This window comes from Drosophila yakuba, chromosome 3L (assembly GCF_016746365.2).
Source record: "Drosophila yakuba strain Tai18E2 chromosome 3L, Prin_Dyak_Tai18E2_2.1, whole genome shotgun sequence".
Lineage (NCBI taxonomy): Eukaryota > Metazoa > Arthropoda > Insecta > Diptera > Drosophilidae > Drosophila > Drosophila yakuba.
In genome coordinates, this window is record NC_052529.2 from 2271816 (window position 1) to 2298231 (window position 26416).

Below are 26416 nucleotides of genomic sequence, written 5' to 3' on the forward strand. Positions count from 1 at the left end.
CCACCTGTTTCGATAGTATCGATACATCGTCCAATACGAAGTGCATCCAACATTCTCCAATTGGAAATTCAAATTAATGGGTATCAAATGTAAAACATTTACATACATTAAATAAGGAAATTTCTGCGGTACGTTTTCTTAATGATAATAAGTAAATATACTTCATAGAAAAAACTATTTGTTGAAAAACTTGTATTTTCATTCATTTTGTGTTAAATGCCTAAACTAATATTAATATTTTGTAAAATATTTTATCTTAAGACATATGCAAGCATGTTCATGTGGTTCAAAACCTCCTCGTCTGTCCTACCGCCTGGGAAGTGCTGGGCGCTGGAGCACCCTGCTTGCTGGGATCCTCCAGCACACGCACCACCATTGACGATTTGGGTCCAGTGCACCAGGTAATGCCGTTCTCGTCCACTACGAATGTTTCTAGCGTCACCTGGAAGTGGCCGCCACTGGAGATCGGCAAGAGAAAGCTGCCAGAGAGGAAATCGCGCTGGGGTTTCACAATCTGGTTGAGGGTCACGGTGTCGTTGGCACCCTGCTTGGGAAGCTCTTGCGAGGATCGCGGCGGTGGCGTGATTAGCTGTGAAGTGAGGCTCAATTGAACAGACTCCACGCGGCGGAAGTGCTTCTTCTGCTTGCTGAAGTGCTGCAGGACACCCTCCACCTTGATCACCAGATTACTGCCCGACTGGACGTTCACGGGTTCGGTGGCGCTTCTAGGCTGTGGACTCACCGACAGCTTAATCTGAGTCGACTGCAGGATCTGGAAGAAGTAGCGCGGTAGGCAAAGCGGTGTCTTCGTTATGATCTCGATCTGCGCAATGATGACATCCAAATGCCGGTTGCTAATGGTCTTGGCATTGGCCGGCTCCTGGGGCAGGTTCTTCTGCATCTGCTCCATGCGCTGGCAGCTGGCGGCGAAGTAGCGCGTCTCCGGGTGATCGCCTGTGGTTAGAAATACAGGTGGTTCCGGCGGAGTGGCGTAGCAAATCGACTCGATGATGTGGGCGAAAAGAGCGCATTGAAATTCGGCCACCTCCAGAAACTCCAGCGTGACGTGATCCGCATCGAAAGAGGACTTGTAGAGCCTGGCGTAAGTCTCCTCGCATGCCTTCAATGCCTTCACTAGCTTGCGCAGCTGGTTCGTCACATGACCGAATTTCTGCAGATAGTCGCGCGAGTTCTGAGCCAAACTTCCAGCTATTGCCGGTGGCGGCACAATCACCTGAGCATTCTTTACGGTCACTGCCAGGTGAAGGGTCTGCAGAAACTGTGCCCTTATCTTCAGATACTCCAGCTGAAAGGTGCACGGATGCTGCGGCGAGGAGCAGGCTCGCAGGCTGGCAAGCGCTTGCTGGTAGAGATTGCTAGCCATCTCCAAACGTTTCATCAGCGGCATTAAAGGTTCCGGTGCCACCTTTGGTGCATAATTGTCCCTCATGTAGGCGTATTCCAAGCCATAGTTAAGAATGCACTCCGCCTGCGAGATCTGCGAAAGTGCCACCAGGAAATAGTGCATATGATCGCTAATAACAATCTGGGAGACCTTGGTGTAAATGTGAGCAGCCACATAGTGGTGACCATAGCGACTAGCGGTGCGTGCAATCCTGTAAAGCGTCCAGCAGTTGAGCCTACCCAGGCACTTTTCAAAGCACTGAACAACCTTCTGCGGCAGGTAACAGCCCATGGTGGTTTGAAGCACCAATGAACTCAGGATCTCCACGCTGCGCAACTGTTGCTCGCAGTTCTCCTGGTCTATAATAGTGTTTAGTTTGTGCAGGATGAGCGGTAAGCGAGCTAGCATGGGATTAATCTAAAATTAAACAGTATTAGAATAGGTTTTATTGATGTATTAATGCAGACCGATACCTTGGGCGGGGGCAATTCATCGGTGTCCATCGCGTTGTCGTCTCCTATTAAATCTTCTGCGGTGGAGAAGGCGTACTTGCGCATCTGAAAGTGCTCACACAGGCCGACGAGTGCCTCGCACATAAGTTCCGCATTGGCTGGCGGATAGGCACCTTTATCTCCCAGAGTATTGGTCACGATCTCGATGAAGGAAGTTCCAAATTCAGCGTTGGCTTGCGTGATCCTTATGCCGTATGTCAACACTCTACGCAGATCGCGGGTGCACTCCGCCCGCTTGGCCGTGCAGAGAAGCAATCCTTCCATGTGTAGGTTAACCATATGGAGTATATCGTCCACCTGCTCACCGCTGCCCTCCTTTTTTAGGCCGAATGCCACTAGAACCGACAAAACTGCCATGGCCTGAGTGGCAGTGGTGTAGTCGTCCAGCTTGCTGATGCACTGGATGCACAGGCGTAGCAGAGCTACGCGATGCTCGCGAAGCAGCTGCTGGCAGGTAAGCGGACACTCGCTCAGCTTCAGCAGGATGGAAAGGAAGAGGAACTGCTCCTTGGCATTGGTACACAGTTCAAATCGGTCAATGAGAGCTTTGATGGCTGGCTTGGGCCAGGCATGAACGCTCTGGCGACCAGCCAACTCGTTGAAGGAGCGCAGCACCTGGATGCGCACGGGTGTCCTTAAGTCCTGCATGAAATCCAGCAGAACATCCAGCTGGCCAGGCACTCCCACCAACGTTCGTGATGATAGTTGAGTGAGGGTGTCTATGATGGCCACCACAAAGCTCTGGGCCGGGTATTTGGGCAGAAGGTCCATGCACAGTCTGCTGACCAGCGACGCTGTGGTTGCCTCGTGGTGCATGTGTCGCAGCACGGGAATCAGGAGCAGCTTCATCGGCACGGGCACCTGTAGCGACTCGATCATGTCCGAAATCTTGGCGCACATGCTGATGGCAAAGGAACTGGACTGGGCGGCAAAGCAGCTGCTGGCATAGATGGCAGCCTCCACTTCGACAGTATCGTGGCTATCCAGAGCACGACGAATGGCATGATGCACCTGTTGCTTCTCGGGAATCACACGGGAAACGGCGCCCAAGGTGCGCAGGAGTAGAGCACGCGCCACCGGATCGTTGGAGTGCATCACGACGAAAATGCAACGCACAAAGTTGTCAATGTTGAGGATCTTGTCCAAGTGATTCTCGCTCTGCTGGCAAACACGGAGCACCCAGAATCGCAAGAGATTCGAACCGCTGACAAAGTAGTCGGCCAGCTTGATGAACGACGAGTTGATGAGTATGGGAAAGGGATACTTCTCAAAGAGGCGCGGAAAGCGGACGACCGCCTCGCACTGGATGCCCTGCTTGGTGCTCCGCAATCCCTTGTCCAGTTCCATGAGCACCGCGTTCGAATCGTGCTCATTTTCGTTCAGGAAGCTCTCGTTGAAGGTGCTCACACGGGTGCCGGTCAGGTGAGCCATGGTTACTGGTGTCCTCACTCACATTTATTGCAGGTAAATTGGATTTATTGTGTTTTAAATTCGCTAAGCGACAAAAACAAACCGGCTGCTAATGCTTCTTCTTGCTCGTTTATCGTTCGAAGGAATCGATATTTGGTCACTGCACGATTATGGTGATCAACAGATTCTAAAATTTATAAGCCCAATTAATGAAGGTATGTTTACTAATTAATAAAGAAAACAATAAATAATTTAGAAATAAAAACTATATTCCTTTATTAATTTTATTTGTACCAATTATAATCGCATCTTATTTGTCTCTGTGTAGCTGTTTTCAACAACTGCACAAGCTAAGGTCACACTTCCCGCTATTTATTGAATTTGTTAATGTTTTGAAATTATGTTTGTTTTGACCAAAGGCACGTTAAAATACTATAAAACACACACAATATTAGCTAAATAACTTTTTAATTACTTTTTATAGATGACGAAAAATTTGTGTTGTTTCCTGCCAAAAAGGTGTACACCATTGGTCGCCTGGGCACGGACTTAATTGTTGCGCAGGACCTCAGTATTAGTCGCAATCATGCCAAGCTCATCCAGCCGGATGCGGATGGCGATGACTCCCTCCATATCGAGGACCTTGCCTCCAGATATGGCACCTTCATTTTTCCCAAGCATTCCCAGAAGCCTCGCAAGGTGCCTGCCAAGACATTGACTCCATTGCCTGTCGAAACACGCGTGCGATTTGGCGCAAACATGAGCATTTGGCAGGTGACCCAAATGAAGTTGGTCACAACTGTGTCCGCATTGACGCGCCCTGAGGTCCAAGAGCTGACGAAGATGCTTGAACCCATGGGCGGCACGGTCACTTCGGACTGGACCAATGACTGTACCCATCTCACCATGAACGAAGTCTCGGTGACCGTGAAACTACTCCACGCTATGCTTGAGAATAAACCGATTGTCACATTCGCCTACTGGCGAAAGATGCTGCAGTCAGCGCAGAGCATCCATGTCAAGGAAGGATGGCCACAGCCTGAGGACTACCAGCCCACCAACATAGATGTCACCTGGCGTCCAGAGCGCACCCGTCTTTTCGCCGGCAAAACGTTCGTCTTTATGAACCGCAAACACTTTGATATGTACGGATCAGTGGTGCAGAAAGCTGGAGCCACTTGCAAGGATATCAATTCTGGTGTGCGCAAAACATTCCTAACAAAGAGTGATGTGATAGTCATACAGTATGTGCCTTCTTCCCAGTCTCAGGCCACTGAATCAATCAATAGTATACAAGGTAGGTGTGGAATAAATGAACAAATCACAGGGTTTAAGTAAAAAATGTAAAATTTTTAGATATTCTGGAGCAGAATGGTCGACGTATTATCCAGGAGTACGAGATTGGCATGGCCTTGATCCATTGCTCTATAACAGAGTTCTGTAATCCAACGCACAAGTTTATTATCTCGGATTCGTTGCCCACCACGGAATCTGTAACTTCCTCGATGGCCTTTAACTCTTCGATTATTGTACCCAACACTGAACGCAACTCGGCACAATCCAATGCAATGCCCATTTCTGAATTTGTGGTGCCCGAGTCAAATGAATGCGAAATGGATCAAGGAGCTTCCATGCCCGTTTCGGCGCCCCAAACTTCCATGCGTAAGCGGAGTCATGCCTTAACAGTCGACTCCTCGGATGACGAGCAGAAATCAACATCGTCCAAACGAGCTAAATCGGTGATCGCCTCGAAATTGAACAAGAAATCAAAGAATGCCATATTGTTGGACTCGTCTAATGAAGAAGATGTGACACCAGCTCCTGCGCCTGCTCCAGTTCAACGCGTAACAAGGCGGAGCAAAATTATTCCAGAGGAGATAGCCGTACAACCACCTGTTCGAGCTGCGAGTAAGCCCGTAACAAGGAGAACCAAACAGGTTTATTGTGTTGACTCGTCGGATGAGGAGAACGAAAATGCAAAGGAACCGAAAGAATCACCAGCTACAGTGGCCATAGCCACTTCGTTGCCCAAGAAGAAAACAGAAGCACCCGCTGCAACCAGGATTTCACCACGACTCAATGGCAAATCATTGGCCACAAATATTACAAACCAACCGGCTGACAAGCATGTAGTGCCACCAAAACGTCCTGTTTTATCGGTGGCCTCGGGTGATGAAGAAGATGAAAGCGACCTTTTTCAATTTCGAAAATCTCCACAGAAGAAAACAGAGTCTGTGGTTCAGCCGAAGTCGGGCAGCAAAGGCAAAACGCCAGCCAGGATCAGTGTGATCGACTTTTTGGAGAAATCACAGCCACAAGAGCCGGCTTCAGTGCCTCCCCAGTTGGAGTCCCAATCGCAGACACAACCACGCAAGCGTCTACGTCTGGAGCTGCTGAATGAAAGCGACAGCGAAGATTGTGATAACCTCTTCAACTTTGCAGACAGCAAAAAGAAAAGAAAGACGCAGGAGGCTCCGAAAAATGATGACTCCACTGATGACTTGTTCAACTTTAACTCTGAAAGACAGAGTGATCAAGATGACGAGGATTCCCGGTTAACCGAACCCTTTGTACCCGAAGTGGAAAGCAAGAAGGAAACCAAGTACGTAGTGGCACCGCGTACGGAGAGGCCAAAGAAAGTGGACACCAGTGGTTGGTTATCGTGTAGCAGGCTTCACGTTGATATCAAATCCGAAATGGATGCCGATTCGGTTAAGCTGGAAACCTCCATTAAGGCGGATCCCGATGAGGAGCAGTGGCTGGCCGCCATGAAGGACAGCATTGAGGTACGCATGTGCAACTTGAACATTGTCATTCGCTCCCAGGAGGAAGTGGATGCTTCTCTTGAGGATTCTGTGAACAAGCATGGCGACCGCAAGAACTTTAAGAAGTTTGTAAAGGTGAGTCTCAAATGAACAACAACTGCTTAAACGATATAATAATTGTGTACCCCATGTTAGACCAAAAATCCCCATCCACAAAAGCGAATTGTGGCGCTGAAGAGTCTACGGCTTGCTGATGGTGTAGTAACTAGTGTTTAATGTCGTGTCTAAATGTAATTTAACGTCGCTTGTGAAGTTACTTTATTTTGTTTACAATAAACTTGCGAAATATGCTCAACGCCTTTTCTGGCTCCTTGGACAACTTGCGCTGGAACATCGTCTGGGCGCCCAGCCACTCGTGCTTCGCAATCTTCCTGGTAAAACAACTTTCTGGTGGTGGATTTAGTTTCCTGGCCTTGGACTCGCGTTCAATAAACTTCTGTGCATCCGCCACAGTGGCTAGAACCTCTTCATTGAATTTGGGTTTCTTTGCACCTTGAGCGGTTATTTCCTTTCTTGCAATTATGGTGCCCACATCAGATTTGGCCTCCAGTTTGGCTTTTTCCATCTTGGTAATAACCTTTTTGGGTTTCAGAACTATGTCGGGGGTTTCATCTGTCCGGCTTTGATTGTTTGGCCTCTTTGGGGGATCTAATCTGGCAGGAAGTTCTTGATTTTCCGCCAGGAACTTGTGCTTTTGCACCTGTGGAAAGTTGAGAACCTGAGGGCGCAGCTTGTTGTACAGTATCGCACTCTTACTGGCCTGCAAGGAGCTCAGTTTGCTAATCTTGGCAATGGCAGCGATTTGCAGTGTTGTGAAGTCCATGAAGAAGTTGTTGCGCAGGAGTTGGGTGAAGTATGTGGCTGCACTGAGGCAGCATTCCCTGATCCGCTCGTGAAGATGATAGAAGCCCAGGAGGCGCACCAAAATGTACTCAAAACTACTCCGCGTGGGCATGGCTCCGTCCAAATCCTCATCACACACATCCGGCAGAGCACCGCGAAACTGTTCCAGATCCCTGGCCAAATCCAAACGAAGCAGGCGGCACAGAGCCGCATTTAGTTTACAGACAGAACGAAATCCCGGCATATTGCGGAAGGAGTTCTTCCGGCGTGCCATCAGTCGTCCAATCATCGCCGCCGTCTCCTCGAAAGCCTTGGCATCCGGTTCGGACAACTGTTGCAGGAACCTGTTGATGACCACGAACACATTTTTTGCTGTTTAAAGGGAGAGATCCTTTGTTATTGTGATTGGTTTTGCTTGCCAACTGAAACAACATACCGAAACCCGTGTCCTTCACCTGCAGCGTCACCAACGGAGGTTGTTTTAATTGAAATTCATTCCAAAAATACGCATTTTCCATTTTCCTGTTGCGGTTTTAAAAATCGAAATAGAAGAAACAGACCGTCAGTGCTGTTTGATTTGTATAGCTAGATTTTTTCATATTGGAATTAGCTGAATACTAGTTAACCGATAAAATGAATTGCTATATCTTTCTTCTTATATCGAGATTTAGCAACTTAATTCTATAAAGAATTTTGATTTTCATTAATTATGTTCTCATTCATAGGAAATCGGCTTGATTTTGGAAGCCAAATCGTCATCACTAATTCTAGCTTTGATAACTTTAGGTTTGTTTAGATATTCCACCAATTGCAACAGCTGGTCACACTGCCGTTTACACGTGCAAGTTGAATTTGAAAAGAAAACATTTTAATTTTCCGGTAAAACATGAAGAAAAAGCAGGTGGAAAGTGCATCCGAGGATGAGGAAGTGCAGACCGAAGACTCCGAGGCTTCCGACGAGGAGGAGCTGCAGGCAGAGGACTCCAATGAGGAGGAGCTCGAGGCAGAGGACTCCGATGAGGAGGAGCTCGAGGCAGAGGATTCCGATGAGGAGGAGCTTGAGGCAGAGGATTCCGAACTGGATCTGGACGCCAGTGCCACCGAATCCGATGAAGATGGTGACGAGGAGGAAGAGAAAATCAAACCTGAGCCCAAAAGCCGCGCCGAGATTATCGACGAAAAGATTCACACGAAGTACGAGCAGTTAAAGGGCACGCGGCTGTACGTCCGGTTCCCCCAAAAACTTCCCCTGGACGTTGAGGAGTTCAATGCGAAGGTGAAGGCTCTACATCCACTGGTGCTGAAGTCCACAAAGCCGCGTCAGAAGCACGCTCGTTTCTGCCTCGTCGATTTCAAGTCGAAGGAGGACCGCGACCAGGCATTTAAGGATATTAAGGCGTCCATTGAAAAGGATGATAAGCACAAGGGCTTATTCGTATCCCTGCCAAAGACGGATTCTGATGATTTCGTCAACGAGCTGGTGACCCGCAAGCAGACATCCGTCGAGAACAAACGCACCAAGGCCCTGATGAAGCGCGCCACCAAGAAGGTCCAGGCCAAGGGTAACTTCACCTCGTCCGTGGTCATTACCAACCTGCCAAAGACCAGTTCGATTGCCCAAGTGCGTCAGCTGTTCCAGGACGCGGTGGACATTCAAATACGACCGGGCAAGGGCAAATTCAGAGACTACAGCACGGCGACCGTAACCCTGCCAACGACCCACGATGCACGCAAGGCCATCAAAGAGAAGCTCAGCCTAGCGGGCACGCCACTGGTGTTGCGCTTCAACACTCAGAAGAAGCGCAACTCCAAGGATAAGCTCAAGCGGCAGGCCAAGAATGGGAAATCCCCTGAAAAGAAAGCGCTGAGCCAGAAACCAACCGATAAGAAGTCAAAGGCGGAAAATGGGGAAGCCCCTAAAAATAAGAGACCAGAAAAAGATACTAAGCAACAGCCGAAGAAAAACCTGAAGAGAAAATCGCCCAAGGAGAAAACACCTAATATTAAGACACCCAAAAAGTTAAAGAAACTAAGCGCAGAATAGAATGTAGTTAATGTTTTCTAATTTAAATAAAATTTCCCACTCTTGATTGACCATTAATTAGGTGTAAAAACAAATATGAAACGAGTTTCAATTGAAAATACAAGATGAATGCAGTAAAAATCCAGTTTAAATTTTTAAAATATTTATTATCGTACACGATATACATAGATATTTATATATATATATATATAGAGATATATATATACATATATAATTTGTAGTAAGCCGGCTGAGTGATTTACTGGATATACATTGATTGGTTACTTTAGCTTATATACTTATGAGATTGATCATGTGCACAGAGTGTTCATTCGCGTAAACTTGACGGGTTTATGTGATCGATTTGTAGCTTCAAAGGTTTATTAATCCAACAGCAAGCGCGGTAGGGTTAGGTAAAAGTAATTCATATGTATAGTTTCCATTCTAGTACAAAATATTCAACATTTGCGTGTATGCATTAACATGGGGCTGGGCTTCCTCGAATCTCGAATTGAAATCTACTACAGCAGTATATTTAGTTATATTTGTTTATATCGCATATAAACGCATATCAACCGTGCATCGCAATCCGTAAATCCTGTTGGCGTGCATCGTTAGTCGCTATATTGATTTTTTGCAATACCACGGACGCCGGAATGGCGGGGTGAGCAGAATCGATAGACAAGTGGACAAAGACCGGGGGAGACGCAGCAAAGGTTATTTTTTATGATGGAGAAAAAAATGCACATTAAATGAGTAAATTGAAACGCGTTTCCATTGTGTATAGCTCGAGTTTAGGTAGTATATATTCTTAGTTCCTAGAATGAATTGATTTTAGTTATTCAAAAATTGTGTAAATATAATCAAAATTTATATTCCTTTTCGTAGCTCTATGAATTACAGAAACAAAGCCGTCGCCAGCCGCTTTCCATTTTCTGATCTGTTCACTCTCTCGCTATCAAGCAGTCTCACATATTTGCTGTTATTTGTTCTTACTCCTCTCGGTTCGTATCGTTTCGATCTCATTACTCATTTGTCGGTTCATGGTCGCCCTTGGAAACCCGGTAACAGGCGGCTCCTCGGACTCCTCAATAAGGCGTTGAACATCCGCTCAAGTTGCTGATAAACTGATGTTTGCAAAAAACGTTCCCTTACATATGGATGCAATGCATAAAAGGAAAAATATTTGATTTCTTTTCAGAGTGTGTAGTATGTAACTGTGTGTGAAGTGATAAGAAAAGTATTCAAGAATGTAGAGCCTGCTCCTTCTATCTCGGCCCGCATTAAATCCGCTCAGGGGGTTATCGTTTCAATTTAAGAACTGACTTTACTTGACTGCCGTTTTCTCTGTGTGTTTTTTGTTGGGGAATCGGGGTATCGGGGGTATCTCTTTGGATATTAATTATATTGGGTAATATTGTGTGGTTCCCCGCGTTTAAATTATGTATGCAGCAACCGATCACGGGCCGATGGCGAGCAGTTTTGTGGAGCTGCAGCCGCACCACCACCACTGCCACCCATGTGGGCGGGTGGTGGTGGCGGCGGCTGCGTTGGCGGCGACCTCAGCGGTATCGAAGGCTGGACAAACCGCACACGCTCCGCATCCGTGGATGCGGCGCTGCTGCTGGCCGCCGCAGCTCCGGCTGCCGCATTGAAGGCCGACGTAAAGGCGGTGGCGGCTCAAAGGGTGTGGTAGTTGCGCTCGTTGCGGGCCTTGTAGAACTTGTAGGCCACCAAGCCGATGGCCAGCAGGCCCAGAGTCAGCACAATCCCGCCAATGAACGAGGATCCATCAAAATGGCCGCACGGCACGGGCTTCGGCGCCGGAGTGGTTGATGTGTGTGGTGGCGGCGTAGTTGTGGTCGAGTTCGGAGACGGAGTGGTCGTAGTTGTGGTAGCAGGCGTGGTGGTGGTCGTGGCCGGAGTGGTGCTGCTACTGGTGGTGCTGGCCGGAGTGGTGCTGGTGGTGGTGGTGTTGCTAGACGGCGTGGTTGTCGTGGGCTTCTCAGTCGATGTGGTGATTGGTGGCGTCGCCGTGGTCTTCTCAGTTGTGGTGCTCGTTGTTGTGGTCGACGGTGTCGTCACAGGGGTGGTTGTGTCCGGCGGACTTGTGGTGTTCTTGGCGACCGGCGTGGTGGTGTCTATTGGCACCGGCGTGGTTACCGCTAAGACAGAAGTAAATAAAGAGATCATAAATACGCTTTCAAAACTATTTCACATCAAAGAGATTCTTGTACATCTTGGCAACAAAATAAAAATCGAATTGACTGGATATTGATTTACTCGTTATATTTGAAATTTTTCTTATGTAGTCCCACAAAAAAGTCAACTTAAAAAACATAATATTACATATAAAAAATAAATAATATGTAAGTACATCGCTTATCATGGCTTTAAAAACTGGGCTTGTGTGCAGTTATCAGCAACGAATATTGTAGATAAAAACCTATGCGTCACTTTTAAAATAAAAGCAAACAAATTGGCAAACATGATAAGTGCACAGTGCACAGCGGACTGTCATTCATCAATTTTCAATATTTCAAAGAGAACAACGTGAGTTCGTATATTGTAAGGCTTTCGTAAGAATAGAAAATAAAAATAGTTCCATTTCACATGTAAATCGTGTCAAAATGGTCAAACAAAATGGAAAACAACAAAATTGATTTTGTTCGAAAAGTAGAGGTTAATCTGTTTGAATTCATCTGAATTTTAGTGCTATTTATTTTTGAGCGATAATGCAATTCAAGAAAGTGCTAAAACGTATTAAAATAAAGATTAAGAAAGCCGATAAGGAAAGTATGAAAATGTTTGTCAACAAAATATGAAATATGGTTCCACATCTGTAAATACCAAAAAATGGACAAATATTTTCATGGGGTAGTAAGACAGCTCATGGAATTGGAAAGCAGAAGAGGTGATGATTAAAATAAAAGCTAGCATACAAAATAAAACGTTATTTACGTATGGTAATGAAACAATTCATGGAACTGACTTTCGTAAATCTTTAGTTTCTCGTTTTGGAAAGCTGCAAATATACACTTCTCCTGCTGAGAACATTACCCCAAAATCGGAGTAAGAGAAAATGGCCGGAGAATTGATATTCAATATAGGAATTGGCATTTAAAAAACCCCCACATCCACAAACACTCTCATGCATGCACACACATCCAGACACACGCACGAAGTGTATGCGCACACGTACGCAGGCACATGCAAGTGTGTGTGTGTGTGCGAGTGCATAATTGAGAAATGAGTGTTCCGTATCTTCAATTCGATTTTAATTCGATGTAATTTGATCAAAGACTCACCTTCGTCGCACAGATTCGCGGAGAAGAGGCCAACAAAGAGGCACAAGACTAGGAATTTCGCCTGCCGATTCATTGTGGTCGTTAAAATGAATACTCGAACGACAAAGTGAAGAAATCTGCAAATATGTGGCCGGGGGGAAAAGAAATACGTTTTCCAAGTGGTGGTTGGGGATTAACAGATACCGCTGGAGTTAGTATTGCACAACTGGCGATGTCGCCGAGCTCCGATTTTGCTCACCCACAAATTAAAGCAAGGCGCAATTAAGGAATGAATAACACGACACGAAGACCAGATTCTTTTATGCCAACTCGATACTTCGATGCATCCCGATACATCGACAGCTGAGCCGTGTTTGGCAGCCCTGGCACTCGGCGCTTATCAGTAGGGGGACTCCTTCGTGTTTTCAGTGTGACCGCAATGTAAGTGAATAGCTTCGCGTTTGCTGCAATACAATATTTTGCATATATATATTTTGAATAGGTAATGGCAATAACAGAACTTTATTTTCAAAATCAAGACTAAAACTTTAAATTACATCCGCACTTAGAAATTAATTTAAATTACTTGTAAGCATTCATATATTTATTTTTTCATTTCGATATCTTCCTTGAAAAGTACGATGATGGTGTAACCAATTTAAAGAGTACCCTCTGTATACATGTTAGAAATCAGGTCAGTTGTAGGAATAGCCCTAATAAAATTGCTGCAATATATCTTGTTGCTGGCAAAACGAAGACGTCAGTTTCAGTATAATTTCGAAATCCAAGGAACGGTAACACTGCACACTTGGTGATTCAGATTTAGTGGATATTTTTTGTCTGTTTATGGCCCCTGTGGAGACGGGACTCGAATTAGCGTAAAGGAACGACCAGGAGAGGACAAAGATGACCTCGTACGTGCGCGCCATGTACGACTTTACCGGGGAGCCGGGCTCCTCGGAGCTCTCCATCGCCACGGGCGACGTGCTCTCGGTGACCCGGAGCGACGTGGGTGAGGGCTGGTGGGAGGGCAAGAACGCCCGTGGCCAGATTGGACTCTTCCCGGCTGCGTACGTGGAGGTGATGTCGGCGGCAGAGGCCCAGAAGCTGAGCGCCAGTGGAGCGACCTCGGTGCCACAGGTTCCGGATCCATTCGCCTCGCCCCCTTTGCCGCGCTACGATCAGACGGCGGATGATGATGGCAGCAACTGGGATGATGAGGACGACTGGAGCGACGACAACGAAACGTATTCGGAAATTGGCCCAGGTGGCCAAAAGTCTGCGGGTCAGGCGGCGCGCGCTGGTGGACTGTCGCATTCCACCAGTGACTACGATAACAAACACCTGCCCATTGCTCCCAACGATGATACCCAATCGCTGGCCTCCGTGGCTGGTGGGACTGGTGCTGCCGGCACCGTCAAGAAGGGCATGTTCGCCAAAAGTTCCGATTCGTATATACTCGGCTTGTCTAGCACCAAGGAGAAGATACCCGAATGCGAAATGGCCTACATAACACAGGTGGAGGACTCCATCTACCAGTGGACGCAGAACCATTCGCCCTACTCCGTTGTGGTGGCCAGCCCCAAAAAGGAGTCCAAATTCAAGGGGATGAAGACGTTTATCGCCTACCAACTGACGCCTAGCTTCAACAACATATCCGTAAGTTTGCTCCCCTGATATCGCCGTGATTAACAACACAATACGATAAAGCTCCGACCGTGGTCGCATGAGTGTGTAACTACGGGTGCAATATTTTGTTGATAATATGTGTCTGTGCTTCTCTACCCTCTGCCAAGGGTAATTTGGGCTGGGTCATGTGCTTTCGAGAAGACGGGCTGGAAACAAAAAGAAAGACCAATCCTTTGTTTATCGAAACTCCGCACTAATTGCCCGCCAACATTTTCCAACTGAGTTGACCCTTAAGTGACCTTTTTGTTGAGAAAATGTAAATGGGGAGTATATCTACTTTTTTGTAAGTTTTTTTTTAAATTGAATAATAATAATAATAATAAGCACTTACTTATTGTTTCTTTTTACAACTTTGTTACCTAACATTATATATATTTTTGGTTAAAGATATTTTATTATTTAAAGATATTGCTCATTTCCTTTCTTAGTATCTACTATAGACTTTATTTCTTACAACAATGAGAAGTATAAATGCTCGATAAAACTTTCTTCTTCAAACTAAAATCAAAACTTGTTGTAAAGTGCTTAAAGTCCATTAAAACAGACATACAAATAGGTAGGGCATTACAGTGTCGTAAAAGCATTTAAAATTCTTCTTTGTGGGGCAATTCTGACCAACTGGTAGCCAACGGCACTATGATGATTGCTTCTGCTTGCGAACCGCCGCGGGGAATGAGTCAGCAACGACCGCTGACCCCCCGCTCCGGGCTCCTCTTTGCGTGTCCCAATCACAATTAATTGGTCATATCTAATCTGAGTTTCCCTTTCGTTAGGTGTCGCGTCGCTACAAGCATTTCGACTGGCTGCACGAACGTTTGGTGGACAAGTTTTGCCTGATTCCGGTGCCACCGCTGCCGGACAAGCAGATCTCCGGCCGCTATGAGGAGCAATTCGTGGAGCATCGACGCGTACAGCTGCAGGAGTTCGTCGATTGGGTGTGCCGTCATCCGGTGATCTCCAAATGCGAGGTCTGGTATCATTTCCTCACCTGTCGCGACGAGAAGATCTGGAAGTCGGGCAAGCGTAAGGCGGAACGGGATCCCTACATGGGCGTCAACTACTGCCTGGCCATTTCGCCGCCGGACAAGAACCTGCTGCACTCCAAGGTGGACGCCCAAATGGAACTGGGCACCCAGTTTATTCACAGCATGGACGTGGCCGTACGCAACCTAAACAATATTTCCAACGACATGGCCAAGCGCTCCATGTCGCAGAGTAAAAAGGAGTTTCAGCGCATCGGTGACGGACTCTCCGACCTGGCCAAGGCATTGGCCATCGACGAGAGGCGTGCGCCCACCCGGAACGCGGTTCCGCTCTCCGAGAGCGTCGGCCGCATCGGCGGCATCTTTATCGGTATTGGACAGGCCTTTGGGGAACAGCCAAAGCAAGATTGGATTCCCCTCTCGGATCGACTGCACATCTACAGGTGGGTTGGCGTCTCTATAAGTGATGTGAAGCATAGCATATTACGTTCCGGTCGGTAGTAATTGATTAGATGACTGAAAAAGGAAATTCCATGACATGTGTCATATCTATACCAGATGTTCAATGGGTACATTTATGACTGAACTACTCACAATTACAACTCACCGATTGACTACTTTCTTATTTATTGTTTTCAAGATATAATTCTTCAAAGGCATAATGTTTATTTATAAGCAACTCAAATTGTTTACTTATATGCGGTGAACAATTGTTTCAATCAACCTGTAGTTTCGCGAGAAAAATCGATTAGTGGCCAATAGTTTATTTTAGAATATTCTGGTTCCTACGCAGACTGACCTTTAGGGTAGTACAAAATACATACATACGTAACTCTTAGAAAATGTGGGAACTTCCCGTCGCTATTTGTTTATAGAATAATCTAGAAACATTGTCTCACTTCTATTCTGGCTTTTCCAAATAGGGGCGTACTCAACTGCTTTCCGGACATCTTCTCCACGCACAAGGGTGCCATACAGAAGCGCAAGGACTGCGAGAAACTGGCCGGCGAGGGCAGGATGAATAATCCCCAGCTGCACGACGTGAACCGGCGCACAGATGTCGTCTCCTACACGGTTCTGGCCGAGCTGACCCACTTCAAGAGCGAGCGGGATACGCATTTGAAGCATACGCTTAAGAATTTCATTGCCGAGCAGATTAAGTTCTACCAGGGCGTGGTGGCGCGCCTGCAGGAGGCCAGCCGTCAGATCGAGTAGATTGGTCTGCGGTCCGCGATCGCTGGAGATCGGCTGGGAGCACAAAGAAACAAAGAAACCGCACCGGGCACACACTTCCGCAGAGATACACACAGATATAGCTGAAAACATTCGCACGCGCGCATTTCAAATGCCTTAGAAAGGAACTCTTACTTTAAGCGTGGTTCTAACTAAATGTTAAACAGAAAAATATTACATAATGTTGTTTGTAAGTGAAAAGTTGCGTATTTATACAGAAATTAACTTTTATATGCCTATTATACACTGAACTTGAGAAGCAAATATAACTATATTTATACAAAGCCCCTTGTGCATCATGGATGGAGCAACCCAATCCCCGTAAAGTAAAAGTCGATGGCGATTTGCTATTCTGTTGCCTTTATCAGCGAAATTCTCTAAAAGGGTTCTCTTTATTTTTCCATTTTCATGTTCATGCGTTTGCTTTGCCATTTTCGCGTTAATAAGTTTTGTGATTCTTGTGTTTGGTTTTTGTATCTAGAACATAAGTGTTAGATTGCACATGTTAGGGATGATTTCCATTTTCATTTCCATCGTGTTCATAAAGTTCATAAATAATCGGCGTAATAACTAGTAAAAACAAAAAGAAACACATTTCGGAATGAATACAAAATCGGTTGCTTGTTTTGCCTTTTAGCGCTGCGGTTTTCGTTTGATTTTTGGTGAGGGTGGTGGCGAAAAGGTGATGGGTCCAAGGATTGTCCTGGCATTTTGGAGGATAGACGGATTCTTGGGTTCTTGGGATGGGAATCGGGCGGGGGGATCACTAAGTGTAATACATCTAGATAAAAACGCTATATACAGACACACGAGTTAATAATAATAATAATATAACGCAGCTTGAGATAATAATAATAATAGATTTTGGTTAACAATAATACAATAATTAGGTTTTTTTTTGCTTTTGCCTTCCGCTTTCTCGTCGCTCTACATTATTTTTTGTTTACTTGTCGTGTTTTTTGTTTTTGCTTTCGTTTCTTTTTTTTTTTTGTTCTGTTTTCATATTTTTTGTGTTTTTCTTTTTTGTTAACAAACTACCAATAACAAATTTTTACTAATTCAATTTAAGTTTTTATGTTTTCTGCTTTCTTGCGTTTGTTTACCTCCTTGTTTGTTGTTTATAAATTATTGTTGTTGCTTTCCGGTTACCTTGTTGTTGTTGCTGTTCCTGTGTATTAAACTAAAGGAAAATCATGGTTTATCCTTTACCAATTCCTGGCGGTAAAACGGCCTATACGATGCCTCTAAATATATAGTTATTATTACACCCAAGTGTTATATACGCCTATATGTTTATGTTAATGCGCAAGTGTCTTGCATTCCGGTTAGCTAAACCGTGTATCCACTGTACCCTAGCCGTAGTCCCCACCGAAGCGTCCGTGCTTATTGCTACCGTTGCTGTTCTGTACCGCTGCCGCCGCCGCCGCTTGGGCGGCCTTCTCCGCCAGTAGTGCCGCCTTCTGTTGCATGTAGGGATTGAAGTGTTGCATGTACATGGAGGCGGCTGCTGCCGCCGCGTAGTTGTTGGCATAGTTGTTGCTCCTTTGGTTGTTGCTCCCGTTGTTGCCGCTCCATTGCTGCTGCTGCTGCTGCTGGAGCTGCTTGTGTTGCTGCTGTTGGTGTTGCTGCTGTTGATGTTGCTGTTGCTGCTGTTGATGTTGATGTTGCTGCTGCTGTTGCTGATGTTGCTGCTGCTGCTGCTGGTGGTGGTGCTGCTGCCAATAGCTCTGCTCCGTCATGTAGTTGCTGGCATCGCTATCTTTTTGATAGAGATATGAATTTAGCAGGGATTCGCGTGCGGCGGCAGCGGCCGCCATTTGATTGTTTTGGAACATATTCTCCATGGCCGCCGCCGTAGGATAACAAAATTTATTGCTACTATTGTTGGTGTGATTTTGATTGTTGGCTGCTGGAAGTTGTGGTTGCTGTTGTGGTTGCTGCTGCTGTTGCTTGGCCGAGGCGTGATAGTTGCTGTAGTCCTGCTGTTGCTGCTGCTGCTCCTCGTAGCTGGCCGTCCTTGTTCCCGCTCCAGGTGCTGGCTCCTTTTGAGCCCGGCTTGACTGTCATTCACCTGACGCCGTCACCGTGGTCCACTGCCACGGGCTATTGTAGCCCTGCTTGGGATTGCTGCAAGGAAAGGAATGTGGGTTAGTATGAGCAGATTGGAAATATGATCTAATCCCATCAGCTTAGGAAAGTCACTCACCTTCCAAAGAGAGGATGCCACAGCGCGGAGTTGGCATCCATGCCGGCTGCTGCCGCCGCGTCTGCGAGATTTTGCTGGTGCTGTTGCTGCTGGACGTCCTGGGCGAGCATATTGCCCCGTTTCCGCTGCTGCTGCGTGACAGCGGCCGGATGCATCTGCTGCTTGGCCTGCTCGAGGGGATTGTAGGTGACGCAGGCTTTACTGGAGCGTAGTGTGCGTCCCGTACCTGCGTCACCCTTGGCCTGATCTGGCACGGCCTTGTGCATGGAGGGACGCCCTCGCATTCCGTCGAAGGGCACATTGAGAAGTGGAACCACGTTCGCCTCCGGTTCCAGCAGATTCGAGAGCGATTTAATGGTCAGTCGGGGTTTGTGCTCCGCCGGCGCTGGTGCCGGAGCCGCAGTGGTGGCCACCGGCACAGGCGCAGCGGCGGGGGGTGGAGCAGCAGTTGTACTTGGAGCACCGGATGAAGGCTTGGATTTGGTAAAATGGCTGATGGACTCTGTTTCGGTTTCCCTCCTGGGTCGCTTGTGCTCCTGATGATGATGATTTGAGGTGGCAGCAGCCGATGATGTGGATGATGCCTCCTTGGCCGCCTCCCAGTTGAGGAACTGCGGCATTTGCGGCTGCAGCAGCTTTTGCATGAGAGCCAGCTCTACGGGATTGGTGAAGCCATTGAAGGAATTTGGTCCGCTGGCCGTACTTTGAGGAGGAGGTGGAGGCGGTGCTGCTGCTGGAGGCGGCACGGGAGTGGTCACCTTGGGCTGTGGCTGCTCTTCCGTCGACTTCTGTTTCATACACTGCTTGTAGAGCTCGTCCAGATGCTGCAATCCGAATTGGCTGTTGTACAGCGGCAGGAGATTGCTCATAAACTTTCTTTGCAGTCCCAGCGGATCTTTAATGGTCTTGAAGAACTCCTGCGACAACTGGCCAAAATACGGTAGCCACAGCATCTGTTGGAGCAGCGCCAGTGTGGTGGCATTCAGATCCGTGGAGAGGCTGGAATCCGCCGGAGATGGCGGAGTTGGCGCCACCGGGGCAACTGTAGGCGGTTTGGGCTGAACAGGCAAAGGTTTGGGCTGCATCTGCTTGGGACTGGGACTTCTCGCTTTGCTTGGCACCACGATCACTGGATCCGGGTCTTTTGTCGCCTTGGCCGCCTGCTCCGATTCCGTTTTGAGGATGGCCTCCAACTGCTCCATGGTAACTACCAAAATGTTCGGATTCTGGATGATCTCCGGATAGGCAAAAGCCTCAGGAAGACGCAACTCCGGCCTGGTGGTCAGCAGCAATGGAATCTCTCGCGCCGGCGAGGCCAAAACCGCACCGAGGCGATCCTTTGGCACGAGTATCGGGTCTGGGACCTTCCACTGCGGATTGCTGATCAGCATTTTTAGTTGGGTGAGTGGGTCCGGATCCTTGTCCATCTTGATGCTGGCCTTGGATCGCTTCTTCAGCGGCTGGCTGGAATCTTCCTCCTCCTCGTCGTCGATAACGACCGTCTCGAGTTTCCCATCGCGGCCAGCTTTGCCCAAATCCATGGGCTCCGCCTGTTGGGGATTGTTGTTGAGCTTGAGGAACTGCTCCAGGATGAGATTTTTAATGGTTTCCGAAGTGGTCTCCACCTCGGCAGGTATGGAATTGGCCGGCAACTGGAGATCCCGCTCCGGTGACTTGAGTATATCCGAACTTGAGGTCACCGCACACTGACTACGCGATTCTGATGGTGGACACACCTCCTCGCGCTTCTTGTAGCTCAGATCCTTGGGCGTCTCCTCGACTACGGCGGATTTCTCCATCTCCTTTTCAGGCGTCGGTGTTGGCGTAGGCGTTTGGGTCATCTCCACGGTGGCTGGCGTGGGCGGTTGGGGTTCCGGGTCGGTGGCCACAGCTTCATGCTGCTTCTCGAAGGCCTCGATGCCCAGAAAGAGCTCCCCGTTCAGGCCCTCGATCTCACCCGCCTCATTGAAGGACAGACACTTGGGCGCATCGTCGTTGTCCATGTTGAGTATGCTGGGCAGGTCCTTGTCGAGATCGGGCACACAAAACGAGCTCAGTCCGTCGCCGGAGGATGAGGAGTTTGGCGGATTGGTTCCGTTGCCAGGCCGCGTCTCCTGGACGAGATTGTCCTCGCAACTTCGCTTGACCAGCGAGTCGAGAAGATCAGCTCCACTGCTGCCGTTTTCACTGCTGCAATTCTGTAGCAGATCATCGGCGTCGTCCAGCAGATCCTTCAGATTCTTAGTATTCGCATCAAAACACTCCACGGGATCGTTGCCACTTAGTGGCTTGTCCTCCGCCTCCTCGGGCAGGACATCTTCCTCAGGGAGCTGAACCAGGGCAAGATCTCCTTTCGGCAGAAACAGACCCGTCTTGGGACACAGCTGCATTTGCAGCGGCGAGGGCGTGGAGCTCTGATATGTGGGCGTATTGGTCTTGGTGGCCTTGGTGGAGGCATTTGTCTCCTCGCTGTCCAGCAGCCCATCGAAGCAGGGCGTGGGCGCCATATCCGGCTCTTGGGCAGGTGGCATTACCACAACATCTTCGAGTACAGTGGCTAAGTGGCTATTCTTCTGCTGCGCAGCAACACTTTCCTGTCCCTCTTCCTCCTCCTCGTCGATCTCGTCGGGCAATTGCGTGGCACTGTCATCCCAATCCTGCAACAAGGTCTGTCCGATGGAGGGCAACTGCTGCTGCGGCTGCTCCTGCTCTCGCTCATGATCCTCTGCCGGTTCCAGCTCCTGCTCCTGATGTTGTTGCTCCTCCTCCTCCAAGCGCTGCAGATGCTGCTCGCGCTTGACCTTCATCAGTGGGGCGGCGGAGCCGTGGAAGAATTTGACTATCCTAGTTGAGGAAGCATCTGTGCGTGGCATAGAGCGCCAGCCGTTGGTCGTCTTGGTAAGACGAATCCTATTCCGCTTGTCGTAGTCCTCGCAGCGCACCTCCACGATGCGGGTATCGTCCTGCTTGACCCACAGGAAGATGGGATTGACGCTGGGCGTCGTCGGCGAAGTGGCGGGTGCGGCAGCGGCAGCGGGCTTGGGTGTTGGCAGAGGAGTAGGAGTTGCAGCTGACACCACCTCCTTTTCCGTTACCGTTTCCCTTTCCTGAACAGGTGGAGCCTTGGGCTTGGGACTGATCCGCTTGGGTGCCGCCACATTGGATGCAGTGGCTGTGACGGGTGTTTTGGTTTCCAATTTAACGGCCGCCGTACGCGGCAAGGATTTGGCTAACGTCGGCTCCTCCGGCAGCGGAGGATTGAGCGTGGCTATTTGAAGAGGAATTGGGGGATTCAGTGCGGGAATGGGTATGATAGCTGGGGCAGCAGCCGCCACAACGGCATCCGAGCTGCACTTTGGTTCCGTTTTAATGTCGCGCAGCACATTCTTGTTGATGCGCGGCGTATTGGCCACCTTCAGGTGTCCGAACTTTTGCTTGGCCCTTGTGGCCTTGCCCCGTGCTCCCTTCCCTCGTCGCCGGGTGGTCTGTTCCTCAAAGACCAGGAATATATCACGGGCCACTCTCCGGCGCTCCGATTTCCGGTGGCAAACCGGCGGAGCTGCCTCCAGTTCCTGCTTGATGATGCCCTCGTCATTATTGTTGTTGTTGCTATTATTGTTGTTGTTATTCGCACTCGCCTCCGGTTCATCCTGGCTAGCAGCAGCGCATTCACTTGGCCTGCAAGTGTTCCGGGGCATTTTACGGCCGTATCCGCTAGTGGTCCGTGATCCGTACTCCCAAATCCCTGGTCATTTTCCCAACATCGCTGGCTAGTCCACACTCGTCGCTCGCTTTTTTCGTTTTTGGCTTTTTGCTACTGCCCCCCCCCGTATCCGGATTTTTCGCTCTTGCCACCCCAGCCCCCAGCCCAGTTCTGATTGGGAGCAGCGTTCTGATTGGACAGCGACCCAGGTAAAAGCCTTCGCTTGGGGGCTTCTATCTTCAGTCCGTTCGCATTGCCGCCACACTTGTGCCGCTCCAGCGTTTCTAATTCAGTTGACCGTGGTATTTAACCGCATTCAGAATTAACTGCCCTGCTACACTGTGTGTTTTACGTTGACAAAATCAATGAATTTTTGTATGTATATGTTTTGGTTTGCTTTCGATATTTCGATATAGTTTTCTAAGCAATCGCCAGCGCTCTATGACGGTAATCGCATGCGGGTAATCGTAAAAGTTCCCATGCAATCGGAAGTTTTCCTAAATATCGATAGCTATAACGGTCATTATTTTAAAATAATTCCAAATGCAAAGTTTTGCAAGTCAAATATTAAGAATCATCAGAAAATGTAGTTTATAGATAAAAAAGATACACAACCAATCTGTCAATATAAAGTAATACTAATTAAATAAGATTACTGTAGGAACAAATATTTTCCAAATATTTAATCTGGTTCCTAATAACAACAACAAATATTTTATTTATTTCCCGCCCGATCTACCAAATGCGCCTTACAACACTGTTATATCTTTATTTATTTATTTGAAACAGGTAGAACAACAAAAAATAACGACTTCAGCCAGTAAGTTTGTTTAAATAAAGTGTAATTTTAAATTCCTGAACAGCTTGAAAAATCAATTGGGGTCACCAGTTGCATTGTTTTTTCCGCTTTTCATTTTAGTAACTTCGCTGTTGCCAAGAGAAACGAAACAATCAATCAATAATGTGCAATTTGCGTTGATTTGTGCATTGGCCAGGATGCAGAAATCGGGCTCCGATGAAGGAGCCTCGGCTGCTGGCCAGACGGAGGAGACGCCAGCTGCTTCCTCCCAGAAATCCATTGATTCCGGCAATGGCGCCGAGTTTCAAATCAGTTTGAATGAGTTTTTAGAGTTCCTAAAACTATCCTGTCATGTGAACGATATGATTGCGAAGGCCGACATGGGAAAACCACAAAATAGGGAGCCGATACCGCCGATGGAGGGCAACGCGGCGTCGGCCAAGAGAATTTCGAAGAAGGACGAGTTCGACTTTGCCGAACTGGCGGACAATCCACTGGTCAACGAGCTTCTTGGACTGCGCCGCCCCACCCGGAACTCTAACGAGAACCGTTCCACTTTGCTCCAGGATGCAAAATCCAGTACATTGCGTTCGGGACACAGTCACCACAGTCGCTCATCGCGGCCAGAGTCCACCTATCGGGGATTGCATCCCAAACTCGGCGAGCAACTGGATGCGGCCATTAATGAGGGTGTCCTGGACTCGGTTTTGTCTTTTATATGCCCTGTTCCCATTCCAACACAACTCCAGAATGGCAAAACAAAGCCCAAGCAGCTGCAGCCTCCGAAAGAGCCTCTCACCCAGGCATCGCCCACTCCCACGCCGAATCCCATTTCATCCGCAGCTCCTCTTACCTCTGGAGCATCGAAATCCTTGATGGAGTTTGGCCACTCGCATGGTCCTCCGCCGGCAGCTTCTCCCTCGGCTCCCTGCCTACAGCAGGCTCATTCCGGCGGAGATGCACTACATCCGGATCAGATCACCAACAGCATGGTGAGGGCTATGATCAAGGAGCCGATTCCAAAGCCTGGTGGAATGGTCGCCGGCAGACGCAAGTCTTTGCTGCTGGTCAAGGATAGCAAACATGCCAGGCAGGAGCGAAAGGAGTAAGTACCATGTATTTAAAGGACATACTTAGATGTACATATATAAGTCGTTATATCATTACACCAACTTATTAATTATTGATCAATAAAAGTCAACTTGTATAATAATCTCTAATCTTTTGACAGACCAGAAGTCGTGATCCACGTCTGCGACGAGGTGAAGAACACATCGAAGGACTTCACATGCCCGCAGCATTTGCTGGTGACCAAAATGGGCTACTTTGCGGACGTGACCGCCGGTCAGAGGTTGGAGGAGATGGACATATCGGTGCACTGCGACATCCTGATCTTCGACTGGCTGATGAAGTGGATCAAGCATAGTGCCCAGAGCCAGGATCTTCCGGTTTCTACCCAGAGCACCGGTCCCCAGTTGGATGGCAACAATGTGGTGCCCATTTTGGTGTCGGCCAGCTTTCTGCAGATGGAGCCTCTACTCCTTGAGTGTTTGGCCTTTTGTCATGCCCATCTCAGCGAAGTTGTACGGACATCCACGAATCTGTCCTGTCTGAATGATGCCTTGGTCACCCGATTGGCGGCCATGTTCACGAATCTCGAGCTGGAGATGGTCAGGGATAAAAAGGAGCGCGTGACACCGCGTCTGTGGACAAAATTGATTCAGTCTTTGTGCGAACCAGATCCGGAAGCCCTAAGAGGCCACTTCTACAGCATGTCCGGGTTGTTTCGCTGCTCGCGATGCTTTAATTGCGTGACCAACACAATGAAATCCTATGTGAGCTGTGTGCCCAGCAATATCCGGCTGAATCGCTGGGGCCAGTTGATGAGTCACCATGTGCGGGATGCTAACTGGGATCTTAATGTGTACATCGTCCAGCTCTTCAAGGAGCTCAAGTCCTGGCGGAAGGTGTACTGGAAGCTGTGGGGTCACTGCCATTACCTGTACTGCTGCACGTGCGAGGCTCATTTTCCGGTCTATCAGATGCATTGGTGTCGCTTCCATCCGGAGACACCCAACTTCCTGGGTCCCGTTGGCAATGCTGGACCCGCCGGTCGCTTCTCCTGCTGCGGCCAGCAGGCCTTTCGCTACGAGACACTGCCGGGACCAAATGTATGTATTTATTTAAAGATTACAAGAATTCCGTACTGAAGGTTTTCCAAATACTCTTTCAGGGCTGCCAGTTTCGCGAGCACAGTGTCCTGGTGGAGACGGATAGAGAGCGTGCCATCCTGGCCATTGCTCAGTTGGTGGGCGAGAACTACGCCTTGTGCGAACAGCCACCACTAAGGATTCAGGAACTGGCAGCCGCCGGTGAGATCAGTCCCAGTTGGCAGGGTATCTCCCTAACACCCCAGAGATGTCGTCAGGGACTTTTGCCCCAACTCTGCATGGATAGTGTCCTCAAGAGAGGTGGGTATGTGCGCTTCTAGGTAGTGTGCTCTGACCTCATCCCTGCTCCACAGTGACCAACCATCGTGTGAGCCGTCGGATGCGAGGATCTCGCTACCAAATGGACACCAGCACCGATTCCGAGACGACATCCACCAGCGAGGATGATGCTCGATGCCTGCGGCCACGCATGCGTAACGTCCACGATGATGATGAGGATTACAGTTCCAGTAGTGATGGTTGCGAGTCGGAGCATCGTCCACCACCGAGGAAAGCAAGAGGCAAAAAATCACGAAAACGGTAAGGATGGGCAAATAATAATAAATGTATAAACATATAATACTAATCAAACGGAATGGCCAGTCCCACCGATGTGTCGGGTCGTTTTTGGTCCGGGGAGTTGTCCGCGCGCAGCAACCAGGATCACCAGCGCGATTTCGAGGAGAAGATCATGAAGCAGGTCGCCAACTATGTGACCAAGAAGACCGGAACGGATCAGTGCCTGGTGCAGAATGCCCAGCCGCTTGGAGGCTCCTACGTGCGACTCGAGTCCGAATGGAAGGAGATGCTCAAGCAGCGCCACAGCCATCACACCATCCAGGGCACCAATGCCTCCGGCCCCTCCGTGCCCCAAAGCAACAGCAGCTGTCTGGGATCTGCACTTGCAACTGGTGGTTCCTCCGCGTCAGTCATGTCCAAGCAAAAGCACAAGTAGAAATTCGTATTGTAGTACCAGTTATATTACCATTCGCTAGCAACCATCGTAGACCAAATATTTAGTCACAGATTATTAGTCAAATATTTAGTGCAAACCATAACAGTTCACATTAAACTGTAGAAAAATTAAATAAAAATGTAGAAGAACATATATAAGAGATTATATCTCGATGATAACGATGGGTTCTATGTTTAAACCAATATAAAGTGTATTTCTTTCACGTAGTTTGTAATTATTTGGTTGTAAATCACCAAGAATTTGGATTTTATTTAAATTTTGGCATTAGAGCCTTAAAAATTGGATTAAACAAGAATTATAGTAATATACATA

General features: G+C 48.1%; 8 protein-coding genes across 8 annotated transcripts; 4 read left to right on the forward strand and 4 right to left on the reverse strand.

Annotated features, from left to right (window-relative positions):
* Positions 1–175: 175 nt before the first annotated feature.
* LOC6532510 (integrator complex subunit 7) lies at positions 176–3469 on the reverse strand. Its single transcript, XM_002093220.3, has 2 exons — positions 1879–3469; positions 176–1822 (listed from the first exon to the last, which is right to left on the reverse strand). The coding sequence occupies exons 1-2, from the start codon at positions 3346–3348 to the stop codon at positions 287–289; spliced, it is 3006 nt and encodes a 1001-aa protein (XP_002093256.1). The 5' UTR covers positions 3349–3469; the 3' UTR covers positions 176–286.
* A 186-nt stretch (positions 3470–3655) lies between these two features.
* On the forward strand, positions 3656–6447 carry LOC6532511 (nibrin). Its single transcript, XM_002093221.3, has 4 exons — positions 3656–3746; positions 3812–4624; positions 4684–6227; positions 6288–6447. The coding sequence occupies exons 1-4, from the start codon at positions 3728–3730 to the stop codon at positions 6366–6368; spliced, it is 2457 nt and encodes an 818-aa protein (XP_002093257.2). The 5' UTR covers positions 3656–3727; the 3' UTR covers positions 6369–6447.
* On the reverse strand, positions 6340–7575 carry LOC6532512. Its single transcript, XM_002093222.4, has 2 exons — positions 7432–7575; positions 6340–7367 (listed from the first exon to the last, which is right to left on the reverse strand). The coding sequence occupies exons 1-2, from the start codon at positions 7511–7513 to the stop codon at positions 6406–6408; spliced, it is 1044 nt and encodes a 347-aa protein (XP_002093258.1). The 5' UTR covers positions 7514–7575; the 3' UTR covers positions 6340–6405.
* Positions 7576–7799: 224 nt separating this feature from the next.
* On the forward strand, positions 7800–9113 carry LOC6532513 (nucleolin). The gene has a single exon (XM_002093223.3). It carries the CDS (start codon positions 7882–7884, stop codon positions 9037–9039), a length of 1158 nt encoding a protein of 385 aa, XP_002093259.1. The 5' UTR covers positions 7800–7881; the 3' UTR covers positions 9040–9113.
* A 682-nt stretch (positions 9114–9795) lies between these two features.
* Positions 9796–12683, reverse strand: LOC6532514 (sialomucin core protein 24). Its single transcript, XM_002093224.3, is given in 3 exon segments — positions 9796–11183; positions 12327–12442; positions 12565–12683. Coding segments are annotated over 2 exon segments (798 nt in total). The 5' UTR covers positions 12400–12442; positions 12565–12683; the 3' UTR covers positions 9796–10458.
* A 394-nt stretch (positions 12684–13077) lies between these two features.
* LOC6532515 (sorting nexin lst-4) lies at positions 13078–16494 on the forward strand. The gene is made up of 3 exons (XM_002093225.3): positions 13078–13964; positions 14768–15420; positions 15901–16494. Exons 1-3 carry the CDS (start codon positions 13212–13214, stop codon positions 16190–16192), a joined length of 1698 nt encoding a protein of 565 aa, XP_002093261.1. The 5' UTR covers positions 13078–13211; the 3' UTR covers positions 16193–16494.
* Positions 16495–18046: 1552 nt separating this feature from the next.
* Positions 18047–22518, reverse strand: LOC6532516. Its single transcript, XM_002093226.4, has 2 exons — positions 18417–22518; positions 18047–18337 (listed from the first exon to the last, which is right to left on the reverse strand). The coding sequence occupies exons 1-2, from the start codon at positions 22112–22114 to the stop codon at positions 18274–18276; spliced, it is 3762 nt and encodes a 1253-aa protein (XP_002093262.3). The 5' UTR covers positions 22115–22518; the 3' UTR covers positions 18047–18273.
* Positions 22519–23065: 547 nt separating this feature from the next.
* Positions 23066–26248, forward strand: LOC6532517 (uncharacterized protein KIAA1841 homolog). Its single transcript, XM_002093227.3, has 5 exons — positions 23066–24023; positions 24150–25089; positions 25152–25389; positions 25443–25668; positions 25732–26248. The coding sequence occupies exons 1-5, from the start codon at positions 23116–23118 to the stop codon at positions 26081–26083; spliced, it is 2664 nt and encodes an 887-aa protein (XP_002093263.1). The 5' UTR covers positions 23066–23115; the 3' UTR covers positions 26084–26248.
* The last annotated feature ends 168 nt before the right edge of the window (positions 26249–26416 follow it).